General features: G+C 37.8%; 1 protein-coding gene across 4 annotated transcripts in view; it reads left to right on the forward strand.

Annotated features, from left to right (window-relative positions):
• The window catches only part of Tox3 (TOX high mobility group box family member 3), a 100084-nt gene that overhangs the window by 53158 nt on the left and 26691 nt on the right, over positions 1-20235 (forward strand). For all 4 annotated transcript variants that reach the window (XM_063247128.1, XM_063247127.1, XM_063247129.1 and 1 more), the window contains exon 2: positions 17845-17910. In XM_063247128.1, the coding sequence (XP_063103198.1) occupies positions 17845-17910 (66 nt within the window). The remainder of the gene's footprint in view (positions 1-17844; positions 17911-20235) is intronic.

The following is a 20235-nucleotide window of genomic DNA, read 5'->3' on the forward strand; positions in this document are numbered from 1 at the left end:
CTTCCACTGAAAAAGAGAGGAAGTTCACACGAGAATGAAAATGAAATCCAAATACTTAATGTGACACTTTTGTGGATAAAGCATGGTGTGTGGTTTGTCCTGCAGTAGAATCACAGGGCCAAGATGTTTCTTGCCCCCAAGTAGCTGCTAATGTGGCAGGAGTAGCAGATAGATAGAATTACCTATTGGCAACCGGGCTAGGTTTCATAAAGGAGATGGAAAGGAAGAGCCTTGAAGATGAAGGCACAGACAATTTGGTGGCCTGCAGTAGAGGAGGTGACTTGTAACTGGTTCATGATGAAAGCATGGAATCTCAACAGGAGGTCACTTGCTGTGGACAGAGTTGTTTTGGGATGGAGGAGGGAAGAACAACATTTCAGTGTGAGGAGATACCTGCTGTTGGGGAAATGTTCAAGAGATAAAATAAATATCAAGGCACGTATGCACAAAGATCCATTTACAGAAAGTACTGTTACTTTCTCACTTTCAGGCTTCTGCACTTGGAAGTTTACCTTTTATATCCTTTAATAGAGCTAAAGGACATCAGCTGAAAGGGGAGAAGGATTCAGTGTGGGCAAATTTTATTCCATATGCATATCAGAGTCCAAGCAGAATGCTCTCATTTCCCTATCAGTCATTTAATCTTTGATTTCCCAAATTGCAGACTTGTAGGAATTGGTATCACTCCATAGACCAAACTGTCAGTATGAAACATCAACAGTTATGACAACCCAATTGTTTTGTGAGGAATGATTTCCCATTTTAGAAATATCTTCAAGTTTCCAATTAGTAAGCAGTGCATTAATATTTACCTAGAAAATCCAGTCTGATTCTCTTGTTTTGAAAGCACTAGTGAGGCGATATGGGGCATGGTAGTTTCAGAGTTCTGAGAGACCAAAGTTACCCCTGCATCATGCTTCTTTTAGTAGACAACATTTTCTTATGAACACATCTTGACAGTTTCTCTTACATAAAGGATATGTATGTATAAAATTAGAGTTGGGAAATGTTTCTGGCTCAATACTTGTATATTTAATTTTTACCCATTCCTGTTTTAGAATTATTAACTCCTTAAGTAAATAGTGCATTATTTCCTGATACGTATGTTTCTTAGTAGTGAAAGGGTATTGGAAAACGTTACCTTCCTTCTCTGCCACCACTAATATTAAAGGGGACATCGTTTCTTCTTTTATTTTTTTTTTGTGTTTTGGTTATCTATGACTTAGCTACTTTTTGCTTTGATCTCTTGGTGACAGAGAGGGATGTGGGGTAGAGGAGTGTGTACCACTCCCTGAAACCAGCTGTTTCTCAGCTTTAAACTGTTGCCACCTGTTACCAGTGAAAAAGGCCTTATCACAACCCCAGAAGATGCATCTTGTGTCTTACTGTAAGAAAATTGATATTGTTCATTTGTTCTAAGGGATTTACCTTTATTGATACTTATCTGCTGTGGGACCATTCAGGCAATAAAGACATTGTGCTCATTATTTTTTTCCTGATAACAAATCAAGATCATAAGATGAATGTTCACCACGTTTTCTTTATATATAGAATTTTTCCTTGGACGCAAAAGCTCCGTTTGCTCATCTAGTTCCATTCTCTCTTGGAATCTAGAGCCCAGTATGTGTGTTCTTGTTAGATGGTGGTTGTGTTGCATGTAGGTCTGTTTTGCTTCCATAGTTTCTTGAGAGCAGTGGTTACCACCCCTTCCTTGTGTTGCTACTCTATGCTTTTGATATATACAAAGAGTTTCGGGTGCTATTAAATCCAGTAGGTGTATTTCAGTCTCATCACACTTAAAAGCTTCTGCAGAATTTCCTGATATTGATCCATCTCTCCTTGCTGACGTCTTCTCTTGGCATCAGGAATACCACCCTTTCTGTGCTTCCCTTTTCCATCTCTAATTGCTCCTGCCCAAGTTCCTTTGTTGAATCAACATACTGATCACAAAATATTAGAGTTCTCCAGAGCTCTGCCTAAGGCTTCTTCTAAGTGTTCTCAGCTCCTAATCCCATTTGCATTCACTGCTTCCTCGAACACCTGTGCCCATGAGTCTTGCAGAAAGTCCCATAGAAAAAAGTCTCCATTCCAGACTTGCCCATGAACTACAGACATCTCTCAGCACCTCAGTCCCAAGATGCTTCAAATGGACTTGTGAGTCAGTCTATCCACCAAAGGCTGATTCTTTTTGACTTCCTACTTTTTAGTGGATGGTGCTGCCGTACAAGAAGTTATGGCACCCATAATTGGGACATCTTCCTGGATTGTCTCTTTTTTTGCCATCCCTCTCAACTTCTTCTGAAGTTCAGGGAAAACACACCTAATAAAATCCTCAGGATCCAATTGCTTCTCAGCTTTCACTGTCTTCACTCTCTTCCATGTCATGGTCATCTAAGCCTAGGTTACCATCATCTGTCCTTTGTTACACCGTTTTCCTTGCTGGTCTTTGGGTGTCAACTCTGATTCATTCTCTACCTTCTATTCTTCAGAGGTGAAATTTCACATTCATTCATTCATACATGTAATTATCTTGTTATTGTTTTATTTTATTGCTGGAATGGATGTTCTGAATTCAGGAACCATCTTTTTTTTGGCTCCTGTTCTATTCTCACTGTTTTTCTGGCACTTAGGTATTAACCGGAATATATGTGTTGTTGTTAAGTAAGTGAAAGGACAGTAAGAACTGATAACTTCTGTTTGTTATGTTCAGGATTTATCTTATTTACTTGTTTTATACTGATAAAGATTAAAGAAATCCTGCTTGAGCCTCTCGAATATACATGTGTATTTTTCTGATGACAGAACCAGTAGGTGTTAATTTTAAAAGAACACAGGAAAGCAAAAGGTGAAAAAAAATAATATCATTGTAAATGATTATGAATCATGGTTTTCTTTTATACCCTGCCACTTTCTGTTGTCACTGAAACCACTTCAGTTAAAATAGAATTGACAAATTGGAGACGCATCCTTTTTTAGAATGTTTATCTTTGATGCAAGAAATTTCTTGAAAAGTGTTTGTTTAAATTTCTCTATCCTGCTGCAGTCTACGTGGGTTGATAAACTTTAGGCCCGTTTAAAATATCTTACACTTTGTTTAGTGTCAAAAATGTTTTCTGTAACTGCAGCTGCTGAAAAGCCCATGTTATTATCTGAATCCCCCAACAGATTTCTCAAAGCCAATGTGGCAACTCTTCAATCAGTATCTGTCACAAAGCAACACTATGGAGTACCAGATGACCCATAACACATTAGTTCTTCTACTAGTAATGAAATCTTGTCTTTTTGGTAAAGTTACTTTTCTTATATATATATTTAAAAACTCTGCCTTGTCTGCAGGGGAAGCAACTTTCACATTTTGCTCAACAGCGGATGGATAGGCGTAAGAGAGTTTCATTTTCACTTTTGCTCTCTGTGAGGGAAGATTTTAATTGTATAGTGCTGGAATGACCTCTGTTCCCTTCTGCTATCAACAAGAGCCAAAAACTTGGACTGTGGGGTTACATCTTTCCTGTTATCTCCAAGGCTTTCCTTTTCCTGCGGACAATTCTGGCCTTTAATGTTGAGAGTTTGCCTTGTGTAGGCACCTGTTTGGTGGTGGTTACTTTTTCTCCAGTTGTGCATTAAGATAATTCAACCTCACCTCTCTATAACCTCTTTAAGGCTATTAAAACATAAATCAAGACAGCACGAGTGTGCACATCATTTTCGAAGGCGTGGCTTGTCAGCGAAAGGCATATTTTGATATGGAGCCTTCAGCACAGTAGGAAAAGGAGCGGCTTGTGCCGGGTGCCAGATGGACACCCCTCATGGAATCTGTTACTAATCCCAAGGGCCCTATTATATGGGGTTTATTTTCAATATTAATCTTGATATGAAGGCAGCTGCAGTTCTTTAAAAAATCATGTCTCTAACTTATTTTTATTATGGCCAAAGAAATTTATAGATCAGCTTTATGGATAGATTTTACTTTTCTCCCTTCAGTTATTAACCAGCACTGTGGAATGTGCAGTAACTTTTCCTGTGTGCCATATATATTCTTCCAGTAGTGGCAATGAGAAAAAGAATTCTTTTTGTTAGGAATAAATGGAGTCAGTATAGGTTGGTAATATGTGCACTTTGTGTAAGAGTCACTATAAATAAGGTGCTAACATTTTATTTTAGAGCCAAGTAGTTTGCTTTTTTTTAAAGTTTCTTAGAATTTCCTCTCCAAATATGTTCCATTTTAACTGTGGCATATAAAGAGAGTTAATAAATTTTTAGATGGTATCGCCACTCTCTTCAGCTGAAATGTAGCCTAACTGACCTTCCTTTGTGATTTCTTTAAGATTTTAATGTCTGTTTTACTTCTTTTTTGGTCACAGTGGCATTGACACTGTGCTATAATTTGCTTGAATACAGTTGAGTCACTTTTCTGGAATACAGTTTGGCTTTTGCTGAAGTGAGTAAAATTCGATATTTAAGAAGAGCTGCTTACACATTGCTGTATAGTTACATCTTTTTAAATTCACATAAGGAAATGTTAAGGTAATCTTGAGAATATTAGTAAGTATGTGACAACTGGAATCCCAAAAATAAAATGTCTCCTTTATTTAGAAATACTTAAATTCATGGTTATTTATGTAAAACGATAAAATAAATTTGAGCTGTGCATCAGATTAATATTGACACCTTGCCTGAATTCAAGAGTTTGTATTCCAGATGAAGGCCAGGGGCCCCTTTGTTGAAGGGATTTTATGTAATAGTTATGTTTAAGAAATCACTAGCCTTCAAAGTACTAAAACTATAGATATAGGGGAAAACTCTCCTTTAAAAATAAATATGAGATATAAAAACTTAAGTTATGATTTTGGAATAGTGGAATGAAAGAAATGTGATTTCTCCGTCCTCTACCCTAACACCTCATCAGAAGTGGACATAAAGCTTCATGTGAACTCTGGGTAAAGGATTTTAGATAAACGTATATCACTAATAAAATATAGAGAGCGAATGAAAGCTACAGAATCATCCATCTGGAAAAAAGTTGTCCCTACAGAATTCAAGTAATCATAAAATCACAGAAAAATGTACGTAATCAAGGTACTCTTGTAGTTTGAGCAGGAGCTCTCTGCCACTAGGCTATAAAGTAACTGCGGTGTTTCTGTAGCTAGACCAGTACCTGTACCTTTCAAGATTCTTATAATATCTTATCAAGCATCCAACACTTGTTCTTAAAATTATTAGCTGTGAAGTAATAAATCTTTTTTGTAATCCTGTTTGGTGTAAATGACTGCATATCATTCTGTATTATATATGGTTATGAATTTATCATTGATCATTTTTGAGTTAAGTAAGCTTCAGGTCTTTGATTTATCAAATATAGTTGAGACTAGAAAATAAACATTGAATTACTCATAATACTTTAGGAATAACTTATAGGCTTATTGATCTTTTTGAAAATGTTAACCTGAGAAGAACATATTAAATTGCTTCTTGACTTATTTTCAACAGGAAAAATAAAGCACTGGGTATTTCTATGTGTGGAAGGCTTCTGAGCTACATCTAGCTTGTTGATATACTGTATATATTTGGAACAGTTCGGGTAAATCTTGATTGTAGTCTTACAAGTGGATATATCCAATCAGCATAATGTTCTCTCAAAGAAATAACACTGTTTGGATAATACCGAAGCATTAGTTCTGTAGTATTTATTTTAATATACTTTAATCTTTTACTTGTGCTTAATGTGTGGGTTGATCAACAGTATTGTTTCTAGTCTATATTGGAAATTTGAATAGGATAATTCTTTGTTATGGAGGACTGCATTGTGCATTGTGGGATTTTAACATGAATGGTCATTACCTCTTAAACTCCAGAAATACACCCTCGCTGTAACCATAGAAAACTCTCTCTAGACCTTACTAAACTTGCCCTGAGGAACACAATTGCTCCTGGTTGACAAAATGAGAATCACAAGTAATGCTAGCATTATTTGTTTTAGGCACCTGCGCATGATTATGGTTTGAGAGCATTCAGTCTCGTACTTCAGAGATCAAAGAGTGGAAGACAATATAGAAAGTCATTGATTTTTGATGGAATTCATACTAAGTTGTAATTATAGAGATTGACTGAAATTAGAGAACATATGTTTTTATCATTTGTTAATGGAGTTTGGTTACTGAACTAATGAAATTTTATAATGAGTTAAAAAGGTTTTTACTTAAAAAACTGAGAAACATTTCACTTAATTTGTTGTTTCTTTTTCATATTTGAAATTTCATCTGGTACAAGAAGTAATGCCCGGGAGACTTACTAAGGGTATTCAGTATAAATATGTCATGTCATTAGAGACTTTCGCTTGTTTTTAATAGAAAGTCTCAAAGTCTCTTAGTAATTTGATTGCAGTGAAAACTACAAAGTACGGCAGTGCAAGGAAAATAGCTGAGGGTTTTTTTTATGTCACATAACTTTTCATTTCTAGTTTCTTTTGAATGTTTGACAGTCCTTCTTGGCAAATCATGATAGCAAAAGTTCACCTGACTTTGATGTGGACATGGTCATCATTTTATGAAATGTGAAAATAATACACGGCTTAGTAAGCAGAAAAAGAAATGGCTCCCTAACACTTTAACCACACTGAAGCTACCAACAGCAAGTCCCTTAGAGTTGATTGTAAACTCTTTGCATTACCAGCTGAGGACTTTCTGTGCAGGCACACCATCTGCCCTCAGGAACCTAGCAGGGAGACAGACCCTGAACTAGATCATTTTGACACAGTGTAGAGTGATGCACAGGTTGCCTTGGAGCTTGGAGGAATCCAGTCTGTCCAGGGGTGGCGATGATGTTGCCATGGAAGGCTCTGCCAGGAGCTGGTTTCTGAGCATCTTCGAAGATGATACCCAGCGTGTGTGTGTGTGTGTGTGTGTGTGTGTGTGTGCGCATCAGTGGTACCACTTAGTATATACCAATCCATACTAAAATGCCCATGACAGATGAGACCTCCATTGTTATTCTTCCCAGTGATACTAGCATTTATCATAGGTCACGGCTCTTTCTAAATCTGAGAGATGTACTGCTGACGTTTACATGGGAATTTCTGTAACCGGCAGCCACAGAGTCGGGGTGGTGGTGGTGATGGTGGTGATGCCTTTCTTGTTCTTTTGAGAAACATCAAAGAAAGTGGCCCCCTTTGCCATCTGGCCCAATGGTTTTAGCTGTCATTTCAGTGATTTGCACAGAAACCAGAGCACAGAAAACACATTTCTTTTGTAAATTGCATTCTTTATGTAAGAGATGCTCACTAATTTGCCAGGTACAGTAGAAGATATGTGGAATATTTATGCTTATCTTCTAGAAATTGTGCTCTGAACTTTATCTTCTGCTTGGGCGGGTTGATCTTCATTCTTTGTATGCAATCTTTCTCTCACCTCTAAGCAGTGTGCAAACCCCACCTTTATCCCTAAGCATGTTCAAACTAAGCCTCCCCAAAGTACAGTATATACTTGCAAAATCCTATTGCAGAGCTCCCTCTATCCTCTGCTAAAAACATTTCTTGGTCTGCTGGGCCTACTTTTATGCTCTGAGGCCCTTGCCCTTGCCCAAGTTGTTTTTTTCCTGCTACAGTGCTTTTGTCTCAACATGAACTCCTATACATCCTTCAAAAACTCACTCAAATGACTCCTTTTACAGTATTTGGAAACTTAGTCACATAAAGTTTAGTATTTACCGTTGTTTCTTTTACATAATAGGCTCCTAATAAACATTACTTGAAATACTCAATAACCCATTTATTTTTCCAAATTATTGAATTTCTACCTTTCCAGACTTCTTACTCTCAACCTTTGGACTTTTATCAGCTGTCTCTTTTGTTTGAGATTCTTTGCTAAAAGTTTGCATTGTCTCATTTGTTTTTACACAGCCCATTTCTACAAACTGCTATCCTTTCTTCTTCAGAAATAAGGAAACAGAAGTTCAAAGAGGGAACATGGTACCACTGGCCTGATGACATCCCACTGCAAACGTCAGAGCTGGGATCTGAGCTTGGATTCCCTAACTCCTTCATTCATTCATGCATTTGGCAAATTTATCATGGGAACTCACTGTGCTCCAGACATTACCCTAGGGCCAGAGGACAGAGCAGTGGATCCAGGGAAGCCCTTGTCCTCATGTGCCATCCATTCTAGTGGGAGAAGAGACAGTAAGCGATTGAGTGCATGCAGTGAAATCAGACTGTGGTCAGTGACTTTGAATCTCCCATGACATGAAAGGCAGGCTAATGGGAAAGAGACCAAGGATGACATATGCGTGTCATTTAGCTATCTGGGAGGCCTCCTTGAGGAGTGGACATGAGGTGTCTACCTGCGTAAAGCAGAAATTGCAGAGAAAGTAGTCCAGGCAAGTACAGGGAGCATGTGGTGGTCCAGAAGAGGAATCAAGGGACAGCCAGCCCTAAGGAACCTAGGGCCAAGAGCAGCCCTCTGAGGGAAGTGGAGGAGCAGTCTGCTGCCAGGCCAGTAAGGCACTTGTCATCCATGGAAAAGAGTTTGTATTTTTCTCTAAATATCTGTTTCCCCATTTAAACCTCTATACCTCACGTGAGGCAAATACCATATTCCTGTTTTTTGTAGGTGGGGAAGCTGAAGCACACAGAGGCTAAATAACTTGTGTACAATTACACAGCTGTCCAGTAGCCCAGCTGGGATTTTGAAGTTGTGCTAAAGACAAATTGGGTGACTCACGGGCAGTCATGAGCAGCTTGGCGGGATTGGAATTCAGAGCCAGCTATCCTGACCCATGGCCGCGTGCTCTCTGTTTCAGTCTTCCTACTCTTGTCTGTGCTGGGTCTGGAACCTTACAACTTCCTGTCAGCCTTGGGATGTTCTCAACTGATCTTCTTGCTCTTAGTCTTTCTCAGTATTACTCTTGTCACCTGAGACTGTGGATATGCTCAGGTATGGTTTTATATCCTTTTAACAAAATTGTTCACAGATCTTTCTGTTGAATGCATTTCAAAATACTAAGGTTGGTTTTTAAGGTTGGGTGGTGGCTGGTTGCCTTCCATCTTTCCAGCTTGCTTTCCCTGTGCCTCTGGCTGGCTCGTTCTCTGCCTGGTCCTTCAACAGACCCTGTGCACAGTAGGTCTGCGGCTCTGTTTGCCTAGAGCTGACTCTCCTCATCCTGCCTTCTTCCTGGCCTCAAGGATTTTACCCATTTCTGTTTGATTCTCTCTACTTCTAAACTTGGAAGCTATTTGACACCAACTTGGTCCTTAACATCAAGACTTTTTTGGTCCATCTCCCCACCAAATTGTTATGTGTTATAAGGAGCAATCATGTCTTCTACTTCTGTACATCTACAGAGAACTAGATATATTCTTCGCTATATCAGCGTCTCCAATTAATCAGCATCTCCTAGGTACTCAGTTGAATGTTGCTAAGCTTTGGGGAGGAAGTAGGGGAGATAAGATATAATTATGCACAAGATGTGGTCACACGGCATATGTGTTACTGTTAGCCTTTTTTATTTTATGTGTGTTTGAGGAAAACTAAGTTTCTTATTCCTGTTCTGTAACTATTTGGCCAGTTCCAACAATTACTTTATTTTTGCTGAAAACATAAAATAAAACAAAACACCACCACAAAACCTTGATTCTGGAGCCTGTGTCCCCTACTCTCTCTCTCTCTGTATATATATATATGTGTGTGTGTGTGTGTATGTATTGTATGTGTACATATGTATCTATATGTATGTATTTTATTTTTATTAAACAAATGTATTCTAGTTGGAAAGGGTTTTTGTCTTGCCACTTTTAACTCATCCAGATGGTTATGTGATTCACAGACTCAAATGTGTCCAGATCATGAAAATCTAAAGGGCTCTGTGTTTGAGTCGAGGCCATATGTTTAGGTGATGTTGTTACTTTCGTGGGTCCGCAGAATCTGTTGTAAAGTCCAGTAGTGAAACTCTAATTCCCTGCCTGATCCGGCTTGCAGTGTTCCTGGCTTTCCTCCGGGTGACGAGGGTAAGAGCGGGAGAGGATGGGTAGTCACCTCACAAATGACGACATTTTTCTGTAAGCCAGGAATGTGAGAGAAGAGATGGTAAATACCTGAGCGAAGCCTTTATTTCTATAAACAAAACAGCTTGTGTTGTATCAGCATTATTTCTGTGAGATCGCACTTAGTTGTTTAGAAAAGTTTATTTTAAAAAGGAAATTTCCACCTCATTAGTCAGAAAAGAACCAGGAGAGTACTGTAGTTCTCAAATATTAGTGTACCACGGAGTTCTCCAAATGCTGTTTTAAAAATACAGACATTAGAGTCCCATTGCCTTGAGGTTCTTATATGATAAATCCAGAAGGGAAGCAAGTAATTTGCATTTTTAACAAGTATCTGGTTATTCTCTGGTCCTTGGCATAACACATGCAAAAACACTGATTTAAACTGTGTAGCGTTTTGTTAGAATATTTTAAATTAGAAAAAAAAATGAGCTGTCAAATTTTATACTTAAATCCTTGCCCCTTTGACATTAGCCTGTTGGTTCTGTCTTCTCTCAAAGGTTTGGCCTGCAGGCCAGATTCTGTGTTGTTCAGTGAATCCTTTTCTAACCGCCTTTCCCACTTGAGCCATTTAGGTTCTGTATCTTTTCTATTAAAAGATTACTGCACTGTAACTTTTAGGTTTTGTTGGGGGGGTATTTTTTAATTTTGATTTTTGGATTCAGGGTCTCATAGTTCAGGCTGGCCTTGAGCTTGCTATGGAGGTCAGGTTTGCCTTGAACTCACCTACTGCCTCAGCCTCTGGAGTGTGGGATTATAAGCACGTGCCTCCAAACCTGGCTAGTGTACTTTCTTTAATTTTTTTTTAATGGATGCATGGTAATTGTACATACATCTATGTGGTTCAGTGAGATATTTCAGTGTACATACGTATTGCGCAATGATGAGATCATGGTAATCTGTTAATCTGTGACATAATTTTCTCTGTGTTAGGAACATTCAGAATACTTTCTGCTGGATATTTTGAAATATAATTAATTGTCATCAACCATAGTTGTCCTTCCGTGTGAGAGTATTAGAAGTCATTTCCCCTAAATGTGTGGTATATTTTTGAGAATAAAGCATTTTTATAGCTAAATATCTCTACAAGGCTTCTCATTTCTACCTATCGCTCATACATGTGGATTGGGGAATGACAGTGGTAGTGACTGCTGACTTTCCTGTCTGCACTTGAATTTCTAGAGTTTATTGTCTCCCGAGGTGGGCTCGGAGGGCAGTCCTGAGTACCATTGCTTCACTTCCAGGAATTCATTTGGTCTTCTATTCAGTAGACATTTATTAAACATCTACTGTTCACCAACCACTCTCCTTGCTACTGGGACATCCACGTGAAAACAGAACATTCTCTTCTTTGTCGAATTTACATTCTAGCAGAAGAGAAAGTCATTACATATTGTGCGGTTGAAAGTGCTGATGGAAATTCTAGAGTAAGGGAGAAATGATTTCAAGCACTGGAGGTAAAAGAGGAGGCTACAGAGAAATTTAATAGAGGAGACAGCAGGCAGGAGACATTTGAGAAAGGACTCATGCAGAGCAAAAGAGGGCCATGAGGATATTCAGAGGAACAACAGTCCTGAAAAAGTAGCCCAGGCAAAGGGCCTGTGTGTCTGGGATGTTGGAGGAGCAGTACAGAGGCCAGCAGATAAAGTATCATAAGTGAGGAAATAAAAGATCTGGGATTGGGAGGATCCAGTGGCTGTGGAAACAAGGTGGTCTACTTTGAGTGTGACTGAAGGGAGGAGTCAACAGAATTGAGTCAACTGACAGTTTAATGGGGGAAAGGAGAGAAAAAGTGGAGTCAGTTATGACTTGGCATAAGTTACTGGTGAATTAATGCCCACCAGAGGAGATGGGGAAGTCCTGGGGATGAGAAGGCCTGGGAGAACAGGTGAGGGATTCAGTGTTAGACATGTGTTTGAAATGCTTGCTGACATCCAAGTGGAAGGGTTGTAGGCAGCAGGATGCTGAGTCCAGTGCTCAGGAGAGAACCACCTAGAGTGGTTTGGAATTTTGCAAAGGTGTGTATGTGTGTGAAACTATGCATATGTGTAGTTATTTACATATGTAAATATAATTGTTTATGTAATTAGTAGAAATATACATTTATATTATGTATGAAGGTGTTCCTTGACTTACATCGGATAGAATTATGTCCTGATCAACTCATTCTACATGCGAAGTATTGTAGATTGATAATATCCTAAGTGAACATGCATTTAAATGCCCACAAAACATTAGAGTTTCACCCATCCTGCCTTTTTGAAAAGTCAAATCATTTTAAATTAAATCATTATATATTGCAGAAGTGTATATGTGTGTGCATGCTCGCCAGGGAGATGTGTATATGTACATGATATATGACTTTCTATAATTATATCTTATAGTGCATTGGTGTTTAGTTCTAGACCATTGTTGATCTCTTGGCCTTTGGTGTGGACTGTCTTTATTCACCAAGTCTTTGTTCCTAACATGGTGCTCCAGATCTGCCTATGATGATCGTCAGTATTATTACCCTTTGGCACTTATGTCTACTGCTTTCAGCTTTATGCCTTGAAAGGAATTATCACTGTTGGGCATGGGTAAACCTTGAGGATGCCCTGCCAGCTCTGTCTTGGGGATGGCACAGAGGCTTTGAAGAGGGGTGGACGTGCAGAGCTGCTTTCTTCATCATGGGCCGTGCCTCACACACTTGGTCCATGGTAGCACAGTTTGTTCATGTAAGCAGCTTGACAGATACCTGTATTGAGGCATCCAACTGGATGGTGTCTGCTAACAAATCTAATGGGAAAAAACCAAGCAGAATTCCAAGGACCGCCTTTTTTGTTTAGGATTAAATTTGTGCCATTTAGAGACTCCATCTGAGACCCTGTTGTTAATGCTGCATTATTAGAAGTCCACACAACTCTTCACATGGGTGTCAAAATAATTTCAGTGAAAATGACATTGTATGGACTCACCAGGCTGAAGTATTCATCTTGTGATTACAGATGGGTTTTTGTCTCTGCTGTTCTACTTTCTTCCAAGCCTTTTTGCTGGTGGAGCAAGACTTAACAATCTGCATTAATTTACTCTGGCACTTCACACAGTCAGACAGGCCACATACACGATGGTCTCTAATACATTTCTAAAAAATCTGCAAGGCTCCTTTTTAATTGATGTCCTTTATAAATTGTGTTTGCTGAAGCTGTAATTACTCTTCAATCAGCAAAAGCAAATCTACCTCCAAGTACAATGAAGATGTTCTTTTATAAAATTATTAGGACAGAAGTTCAACACATGAAGTAATTTAGTTCTGCTTTATAATGATATCTTTGGGGACTGTATCTTTGGGGATCACATCTATTAGAGCCTATCAAAGTGGAAAAGGACCTCGGACCACTGTGTACCTTATAAATGACAAATGCCCTTGCCTTTCAGTGAACATTTTATCATATATGTGTGCATTAGAACAGTTGATATAATCCAACTGCTCAAATGGTTTTTGCTCGTTTTTTTGTTTTTTGAGACAGAGGCTCACTGGGTAGCTGAGGCTAGCCTTGAACTCACTGTGTAGCTCAGTCTGGCCTTGAACTGGGGATGATCCTCCTGCTTTTGCCTCGCAAATGCCAGTATGACAGGCATGCACCACCATGTCCAGTTCTTTAATGCTTTTATGTGTCCTTCAGAGTAATTAACTGCATCACCTGATGGTCCTTTAGATTATTCAGAATATTTTGATTTCACTCATAAAACCACATAGAAGATTGCTAGATGACTGAGATGGGGATCTCAGAAGGAATATGAGTGTGGGATCATCATCTTGAAAACTTTGAAATAGGCCAAGTTAAAGTGAGGCAGGATGGCTAATTTAGAAATTTAGTTTTTATAGGGAGGATTGAGGGAGAATAAAAGAATATTGTCAATAAAGGGTGGGACATAAAAGTTCCCTAGAGTGTTGTTATGGTGGGAGAAGCAAAAGAAAGTTAACTACAGTGGTTTTTGCTTGGTTTTGTTTTGTTTTCTCTCTTTGTCTGTTGCCTCCCATTTAAAGAAAAAAATGTAAGCTCCATCTAGATACAAACAGTGTGAGCATTTTTGCAATTGGGTCTTCAGTGCCTAGAACAGCATTTTAAATGTGGTTCACATGTGAATATTTGCTGAATAATTGAACTCAGGACTTCTCAGAGCTTCCCATGGGCTATTGTGACTCACCAAGGAGTTCTTCCCTACCTGGACTGTGGAATTCTTTTTTGAGGAACATTATATTAGACTTGGGATATTCTCTGAGAAACTCCAGCTTTGAGCAAAATAGGTGATAATCAAATTTTCAAATTGAATTGGTCGCTGAGGCAAATATTCCAGTGTCTGTAGAACCTGGAAGGTAAGGGATACGGAGCACAAGATAGGAGAGGTGTTAGACATTCACATGTCAGTCTGTCCTTGCCACCAAACCTCAGTCGATTGATCCATCAAGTAGGGATAATAATTCTATTTATCTTGCTGGTTATTGGGAAAATAGATTACAATTAGTTCTACTTTGGAAAATTAAATGAAACAATACATTAGAAGGCTTCCCTGGGCTCAATATTCATCATTATTACTGTGAACTATTAAAAAGTGACATGGTAGATGGTTAGCAGGGCTGATTATGAGGCATTCAAGTTCAAATGGGACCAGCTTCCCTGTTTACTCCTTTTAGCAAATCTTTTAGTGCTTCTAATATGCCAGGCACGGTTACTTCTGGGGGTGACAGTTGTGAGCACAGTTAAGGCCCCTTCCCTGTGGACCCTGAAGAATTTTGTCACAAAAAGTGTTTACAGATGTCACTGTGTCCTAGAACATAAAGTAAATTTAATTGTACACAATTCACTTAAAGCTAATTGTCCTGAGATCATTATATTAGCGATCTGCCCTAAAGGAATACATTTGCTCACAGTCTGATGTGTTCTTAACACCGAACAAGGAAAGCAAGATACGTAGGTCACATTTTGAAATCTAATAAATAAGATGAAGCTAGCATTATGAGAGATAGTGGAAGATGTCATCCCTTTCATGTGATTAGTTTAACCACTACAGAACAGCCAGACTTAGCAGATGAAAATGATACACAACACCCAGTTACATTTGGATCACAGATGAAGAATACTGTTTTTAGTGTGAATATGCCCCAAATAGTTCATTCAGTTTACTTTCTTTTTTTTAGTTCTTTACATGAAAGTCAAATATAAGCAGAGTCTGTGTTTTAACTGGCCATCCTCTCCTCTTTGAACCAGGGTCCAGCCACCTGTGCAGGAGAGACATGATTTTGCCTGCAACAAGTTGATATTTAAAGCCACTTTATCCAGGAGATATATTACCCAAATGGAACAGAACCCATTACTTCTATTTGAAATGATTTATAACTGTTCCCACCTGATTGCCAAGTGTTTCCAAATTAAAAGCCATTAATTAAGGCCTTATGCAGATACAAGAGATAGGCAAGAAGTGCTTTGTAATTCTAGCTCAGTACTTCAGGTGAGAGCTTTTCAAATTACGTGGACCACTGAAGCCACCTGCTTGACTAAACGCAGCGCGGCTGGCGCGGGACTCATCGGCCCACTGCGGTGCCAGCGTTGTTACTGATTTTTCTCATTTCTCCAGGGCAAATACTAATTAATGGATACAATTCACAGCTGATTAGCTGTAGTTTCTTCAGTAATTACATTCGCATACTAACTGTTCAGAAGAGGATTTCTAACCCAGTTCTTACTTCACTCTAAGCTTAATTTGTTTTTTGAATTGTTTAGGCCCTTAGTTTAATAGCCATTTTAGTTTTCTTTGTTGTTTTAGGTGCTATTAGATAATAAGTGAGTTTAATCTTAAAAAAATACTCCCTGATAATGAGCTGTTTGCCTTAAATGGATATCTAATTCCCCAACACAACCTACATTTAAATAACGTTAAAGTTGTGATACAGGCAGTTTGAAGGGCCAGGATTGCAGCATTCAGTACCCAAATTGTCATACATATCCAAGAAACTGGTTTGAGTCCAGGTCTGAGATTTTTCATTCTACCATCATTAATGCAGCACAAATGGCTCAATAGAAACTGGGGTTTTTTCCTTGCATGTATTTAACACCGTAGACAAATAGGGAAAACGTGAGTGTTGTGTGTGTCTGTGTGCCTGTGCACACCGCGCATAGCTTTGCTACCTCATGCCTTAAGGGCTAACACGCACGTCTTTGAGAAGCCCTTATAAAGATATTTACCTAAATGGATCCGAGCGATCATAGTGAGCCTTTCTGATGGCTCATTGTGTGTGTTTAAGGTGTTGTTTTACATGGTCAGATTTTGCTGCTGTAGACCATAACAGCCCTCTGGAACCATTAGAGTCTTTCCTATAAATCCTGCTTAGTTCTTGGATCCCTGACATGATGAAGTGTAGCACGTCAATCCTACTTCCTGCAGGCTCCCTCCGAGTTCAGCTGAGAGCGCCCACCCCTGAAATAATGTGTTTGTCAGTTTATTGAGAGGAGGATTATGTGGGTCTTTCCTATCTGTGTATCTATATCTGTACTCAATATATTTTATCTATTCGTGTATCTGCCTATATATTTCTCTTCATCTCTTCATCTATCCACACCCCTATCTCCTGGGAAAATTATCTATTTAATTTAAATAATTGCTGCCTTCATTTATATTACAGAATAGTGAGACCAAACCTATGTTTTATTTGATGCATTAAAGGCAGGAAATAGTATGCTTATTAAATGTAAAAAATCATAAAAATAATACAGTTCTAGATAATTATGCCCACCGAGCCTTTCCATATTGCCAGACTGATAACAGAATGTTTAAAGCAATGAAATGTGCCTACTTAGACCATTTGAACCTGAAAATACATTTCTGCCAAAATCCAAGTTTTACATTTTGATAACAGGTCCCTAGAAATAAAGAGCTTAAGTCTGAAATACTGATACAGTCTTATTTGTGATGATATGAATGGGCTATTGTGTTAGGGAATGAAATAAAAATTGCTGTGTTCATAGGATCCTGCTTATTTTTTTAAACCTCTTTGCATTTAATGTTACATTGAGAGATTAAATATCACTGTTTTCAGCAGCTCTGATGGATAGAGATATGACTTCTTTAAGCTCTGTTTGGAGATTTAAAAAATATTCTTTAGTCTTATTTATTTATATTCATACCACACCTCATTCAGTAGAAAATAGAATTTGAGTCCTGGGAATTGAATTTTATTCCCTTTAATTCACATTTTAACCTACTCACACCTGTGACATCTGTTCTTGAAAACTAAGGTATAAAATCCCAACATGCTTTAAAAATGTGTCAAGGTGGTTTTCTGGGAAACTCTTTTCTTTTAACCTCTGACAAATTCCAGTTCACTAAACAAGACATATTGGTGAGTGGCCAGCTCTGTGTTTATAATTCTCCACTTTGCTATTAATCTTGATGAGAAACAAAACTATTTTCTACAATTATTGAGTTAGTTTAACTTGGGGTTTTATTTTCTAAGCAAACTAGCTCGCAATATAATGTCATGTCTTGAAACCTTTCATATTTTGAATTTGATTGGAACAAAATCCCCTTTAATCTCATGACACTGGCATTCTTTCCAAGCATTATGTAAATGGCTAGTTTTTTTTTTAATTTTCATTTTCTTTAGTCCATGTTGGCAGTAGATAATGATTACATTCATCGTGGGGAGCTGGTACATAACACGTGTTAATTCTCTTTACTTTTCCTTCCCCTCCATCGCTTGGTCCCCTTCTTATTTGCAAAACAGAATTTGTTATCTCCACAGTAACATAAAACAATCTATTTTCTTTCAGTTTGGAAATAATAATAACTACATGAACATGGCCGAGGCAAACAATGCTTTCTTTGCTGCCAGTGAGGTAGGTGTGTGTCTCACAGTGTCTCTTTATGTTTTGTGTGTCATTTAGATAATTTAATGGGCTTGAAGGGAAAACCAAAGTACCAAATTTATCTCTCTTTTATGTTGTACAAGGTAACGACTTTGGAAAAGAAACGAGAAAAGCCTACTGGAAAAGAAAATAACCTGACAAGAATTTCTCACTTGTTCATAGGCTGTTGCCAGCATTTATAACTTAACATGGATACCTTGAGGGAAGCATTATATATGAAAACAAAGATAAATATATAATAAAGTATATTAAAAATACATACACATCCTAACAACAGTAGTATCTAAGCAGATAAGTAGTTATTTTAGGAACCAGACTAAGAAGTGAATTAATAGAAAATATTTTAACTTCACATGTATCTAGGAATAATTTCATTAAGTTGCTATAGTTTGGGAAATGATGTGTCAGAAAAGTATTCCAGTTTCTTGGGAGTTTGAAAGGATGGTGTGAAATGAATGTTTTAACTGTTGCTAAATCCCTGGATCTAGCACAGTGCCTGCCCATAGCAGGTGCTCAATAAAAAATTACTGACTGAGTGGATAAATGAATAGGCATGCTTTGAGACATGACTGTAACTGGGAAATGGAGTGATGGAATCCAAGTACAGCACCATGTTGGCTCTGGGTTTGTCTTCCGTTTACTCATGTTGCAAACATTCTCTTGTTGCTGCTGTTTCACTGTATTTCCTATTGACTTAGGAACATTGCCTGGTCTCTGGCCTTCCTTCCAGAAAAAACTGAACCTTGATTAGATCAAGAAAACAGTTTCCTAAAAATGGTAGACCATCTGAGACTTAAGATCTTCAAACTTGAACAAACAGAATTGTGAAAAGGATCCAACTGGAACATTTCTTCTTGCGGCTCATGTAATAAAAAGTCTTCATCTTCCAAATATATTCAGGCATAGGAAAGTGAACTGGCATGACCCCAGAGGATGAAAATAGTAATGGCTTCCTAAATGATCTTGGTACAGGGAAAAAAGTGATATAAAAGAAATTACCACTGAGAAATGATTAGAATGAATGGGGAATCAAGAATGAAGCATATTTGTAGATTAATCATTTTTACAGTGACCATCATCTCTCTAACCAAGAAGATGGCTTAGATAAGGGAATATTGTTTGGCACTGGCTGCTGCGTTGTTTGTGATAATGAACACAAACCCCATCTGTAAGGACAACATGATGTTTCATTCTGTAGGATTTTTTTCCCCTACATTTGAATCAAACATTGATGAAAGCTCTACTGCCAGCAGCTGTTCAGAGACAATTTAATTCCAGCTGTGATAATTCACCGTGTCAGACATTGGCTGTTATATGTTGATACAACAGTTCTCCAGATTTGCATTTTTATCAAAAGGAACAAATGTTTTGAACATTTCAGTACAGATGGTATTTAACCATGTACATACTACTTTAACATGTTCAAGGTAAACACTGAAAAAGTCACTATCTGTAAAAAATGATCACATAAACTCTCAGTGATTAGTCTGATATTGGTTATTCAGCATTGTTACCAAAGTTGACCTCTTTTTTAAAAATATTTTAAGATTTAAACATTTTCTTGGTTATAATGAGGATGTTATCTTACTGTATTGTTTAACTAGATTGGAATGTGTAATACCCTCTATTCTGATTTAAAATTAATTTATCTTTTAAAAGCTTATACCATAGGAGACATATTACATATATGTTCTTTCTATTACTTAAAAAAAATAAAAAGGAAAACCTCTTTAATTTTGATGGCCTAGCATAAGACATGCTTTATATTAGTGTTTAAGAGGTAATCTTAAGTAATGATTTCACTGTACACCTCTCAATCAAAAAATAAAGCCCAAGTAATTGTTAATGCACTGCCTTATAGCATGTGCCTAATTTCTCAATCACTGCATTAAAAGTAAATTTATTTGGTATCTTAACATTTTAATGAGTACAAACTAATTCAGGAGGACTTTAGGTTTGCACACTGTAAAATCTAAATTGTGCCTGAAACCAATTCCTTTCACATAGATATTGTTCTATAGATAATACCACAAGGACTAGGATACTCTTAAGTTTGAAATTCACACATTAGCTCTATGTTTTCTGTCTGTGTCATGATTACCCTGACCGTTTTTGAAGTACTTTAAATATTTATTGAAATAATATTTCAAGTGTTAATTACAGTGGTAATGAAAACAGCCAAATGCCACATATCAAGAATGAGTGTTTATCCGTATTGTTAATGTGATATGTTAGATTTCATTAAGCAGTAATGGGGTAGCAAATGAGTCACAAATTACAGTTGCATCTGTTACT

The sequence above is a fragment of the Cavia porcellus genome, unplaced genomic scaffold (genome assembly GCF_034190915.1).
Source record: "Cavia porcellus strain 051 isolate PalLab524CR breed Dunkin Hartley unplaced genomic scaffold, mCavPor4.1 scaffold_4, whole genome shotgun sequence".
NCBI classification, from domain to species: domain Eukaryota; kingdom Metazoa; phylum Chordata; class Mammalia; order Rodentia; family Caviidae; genus Cavia; species Cavia porcellus.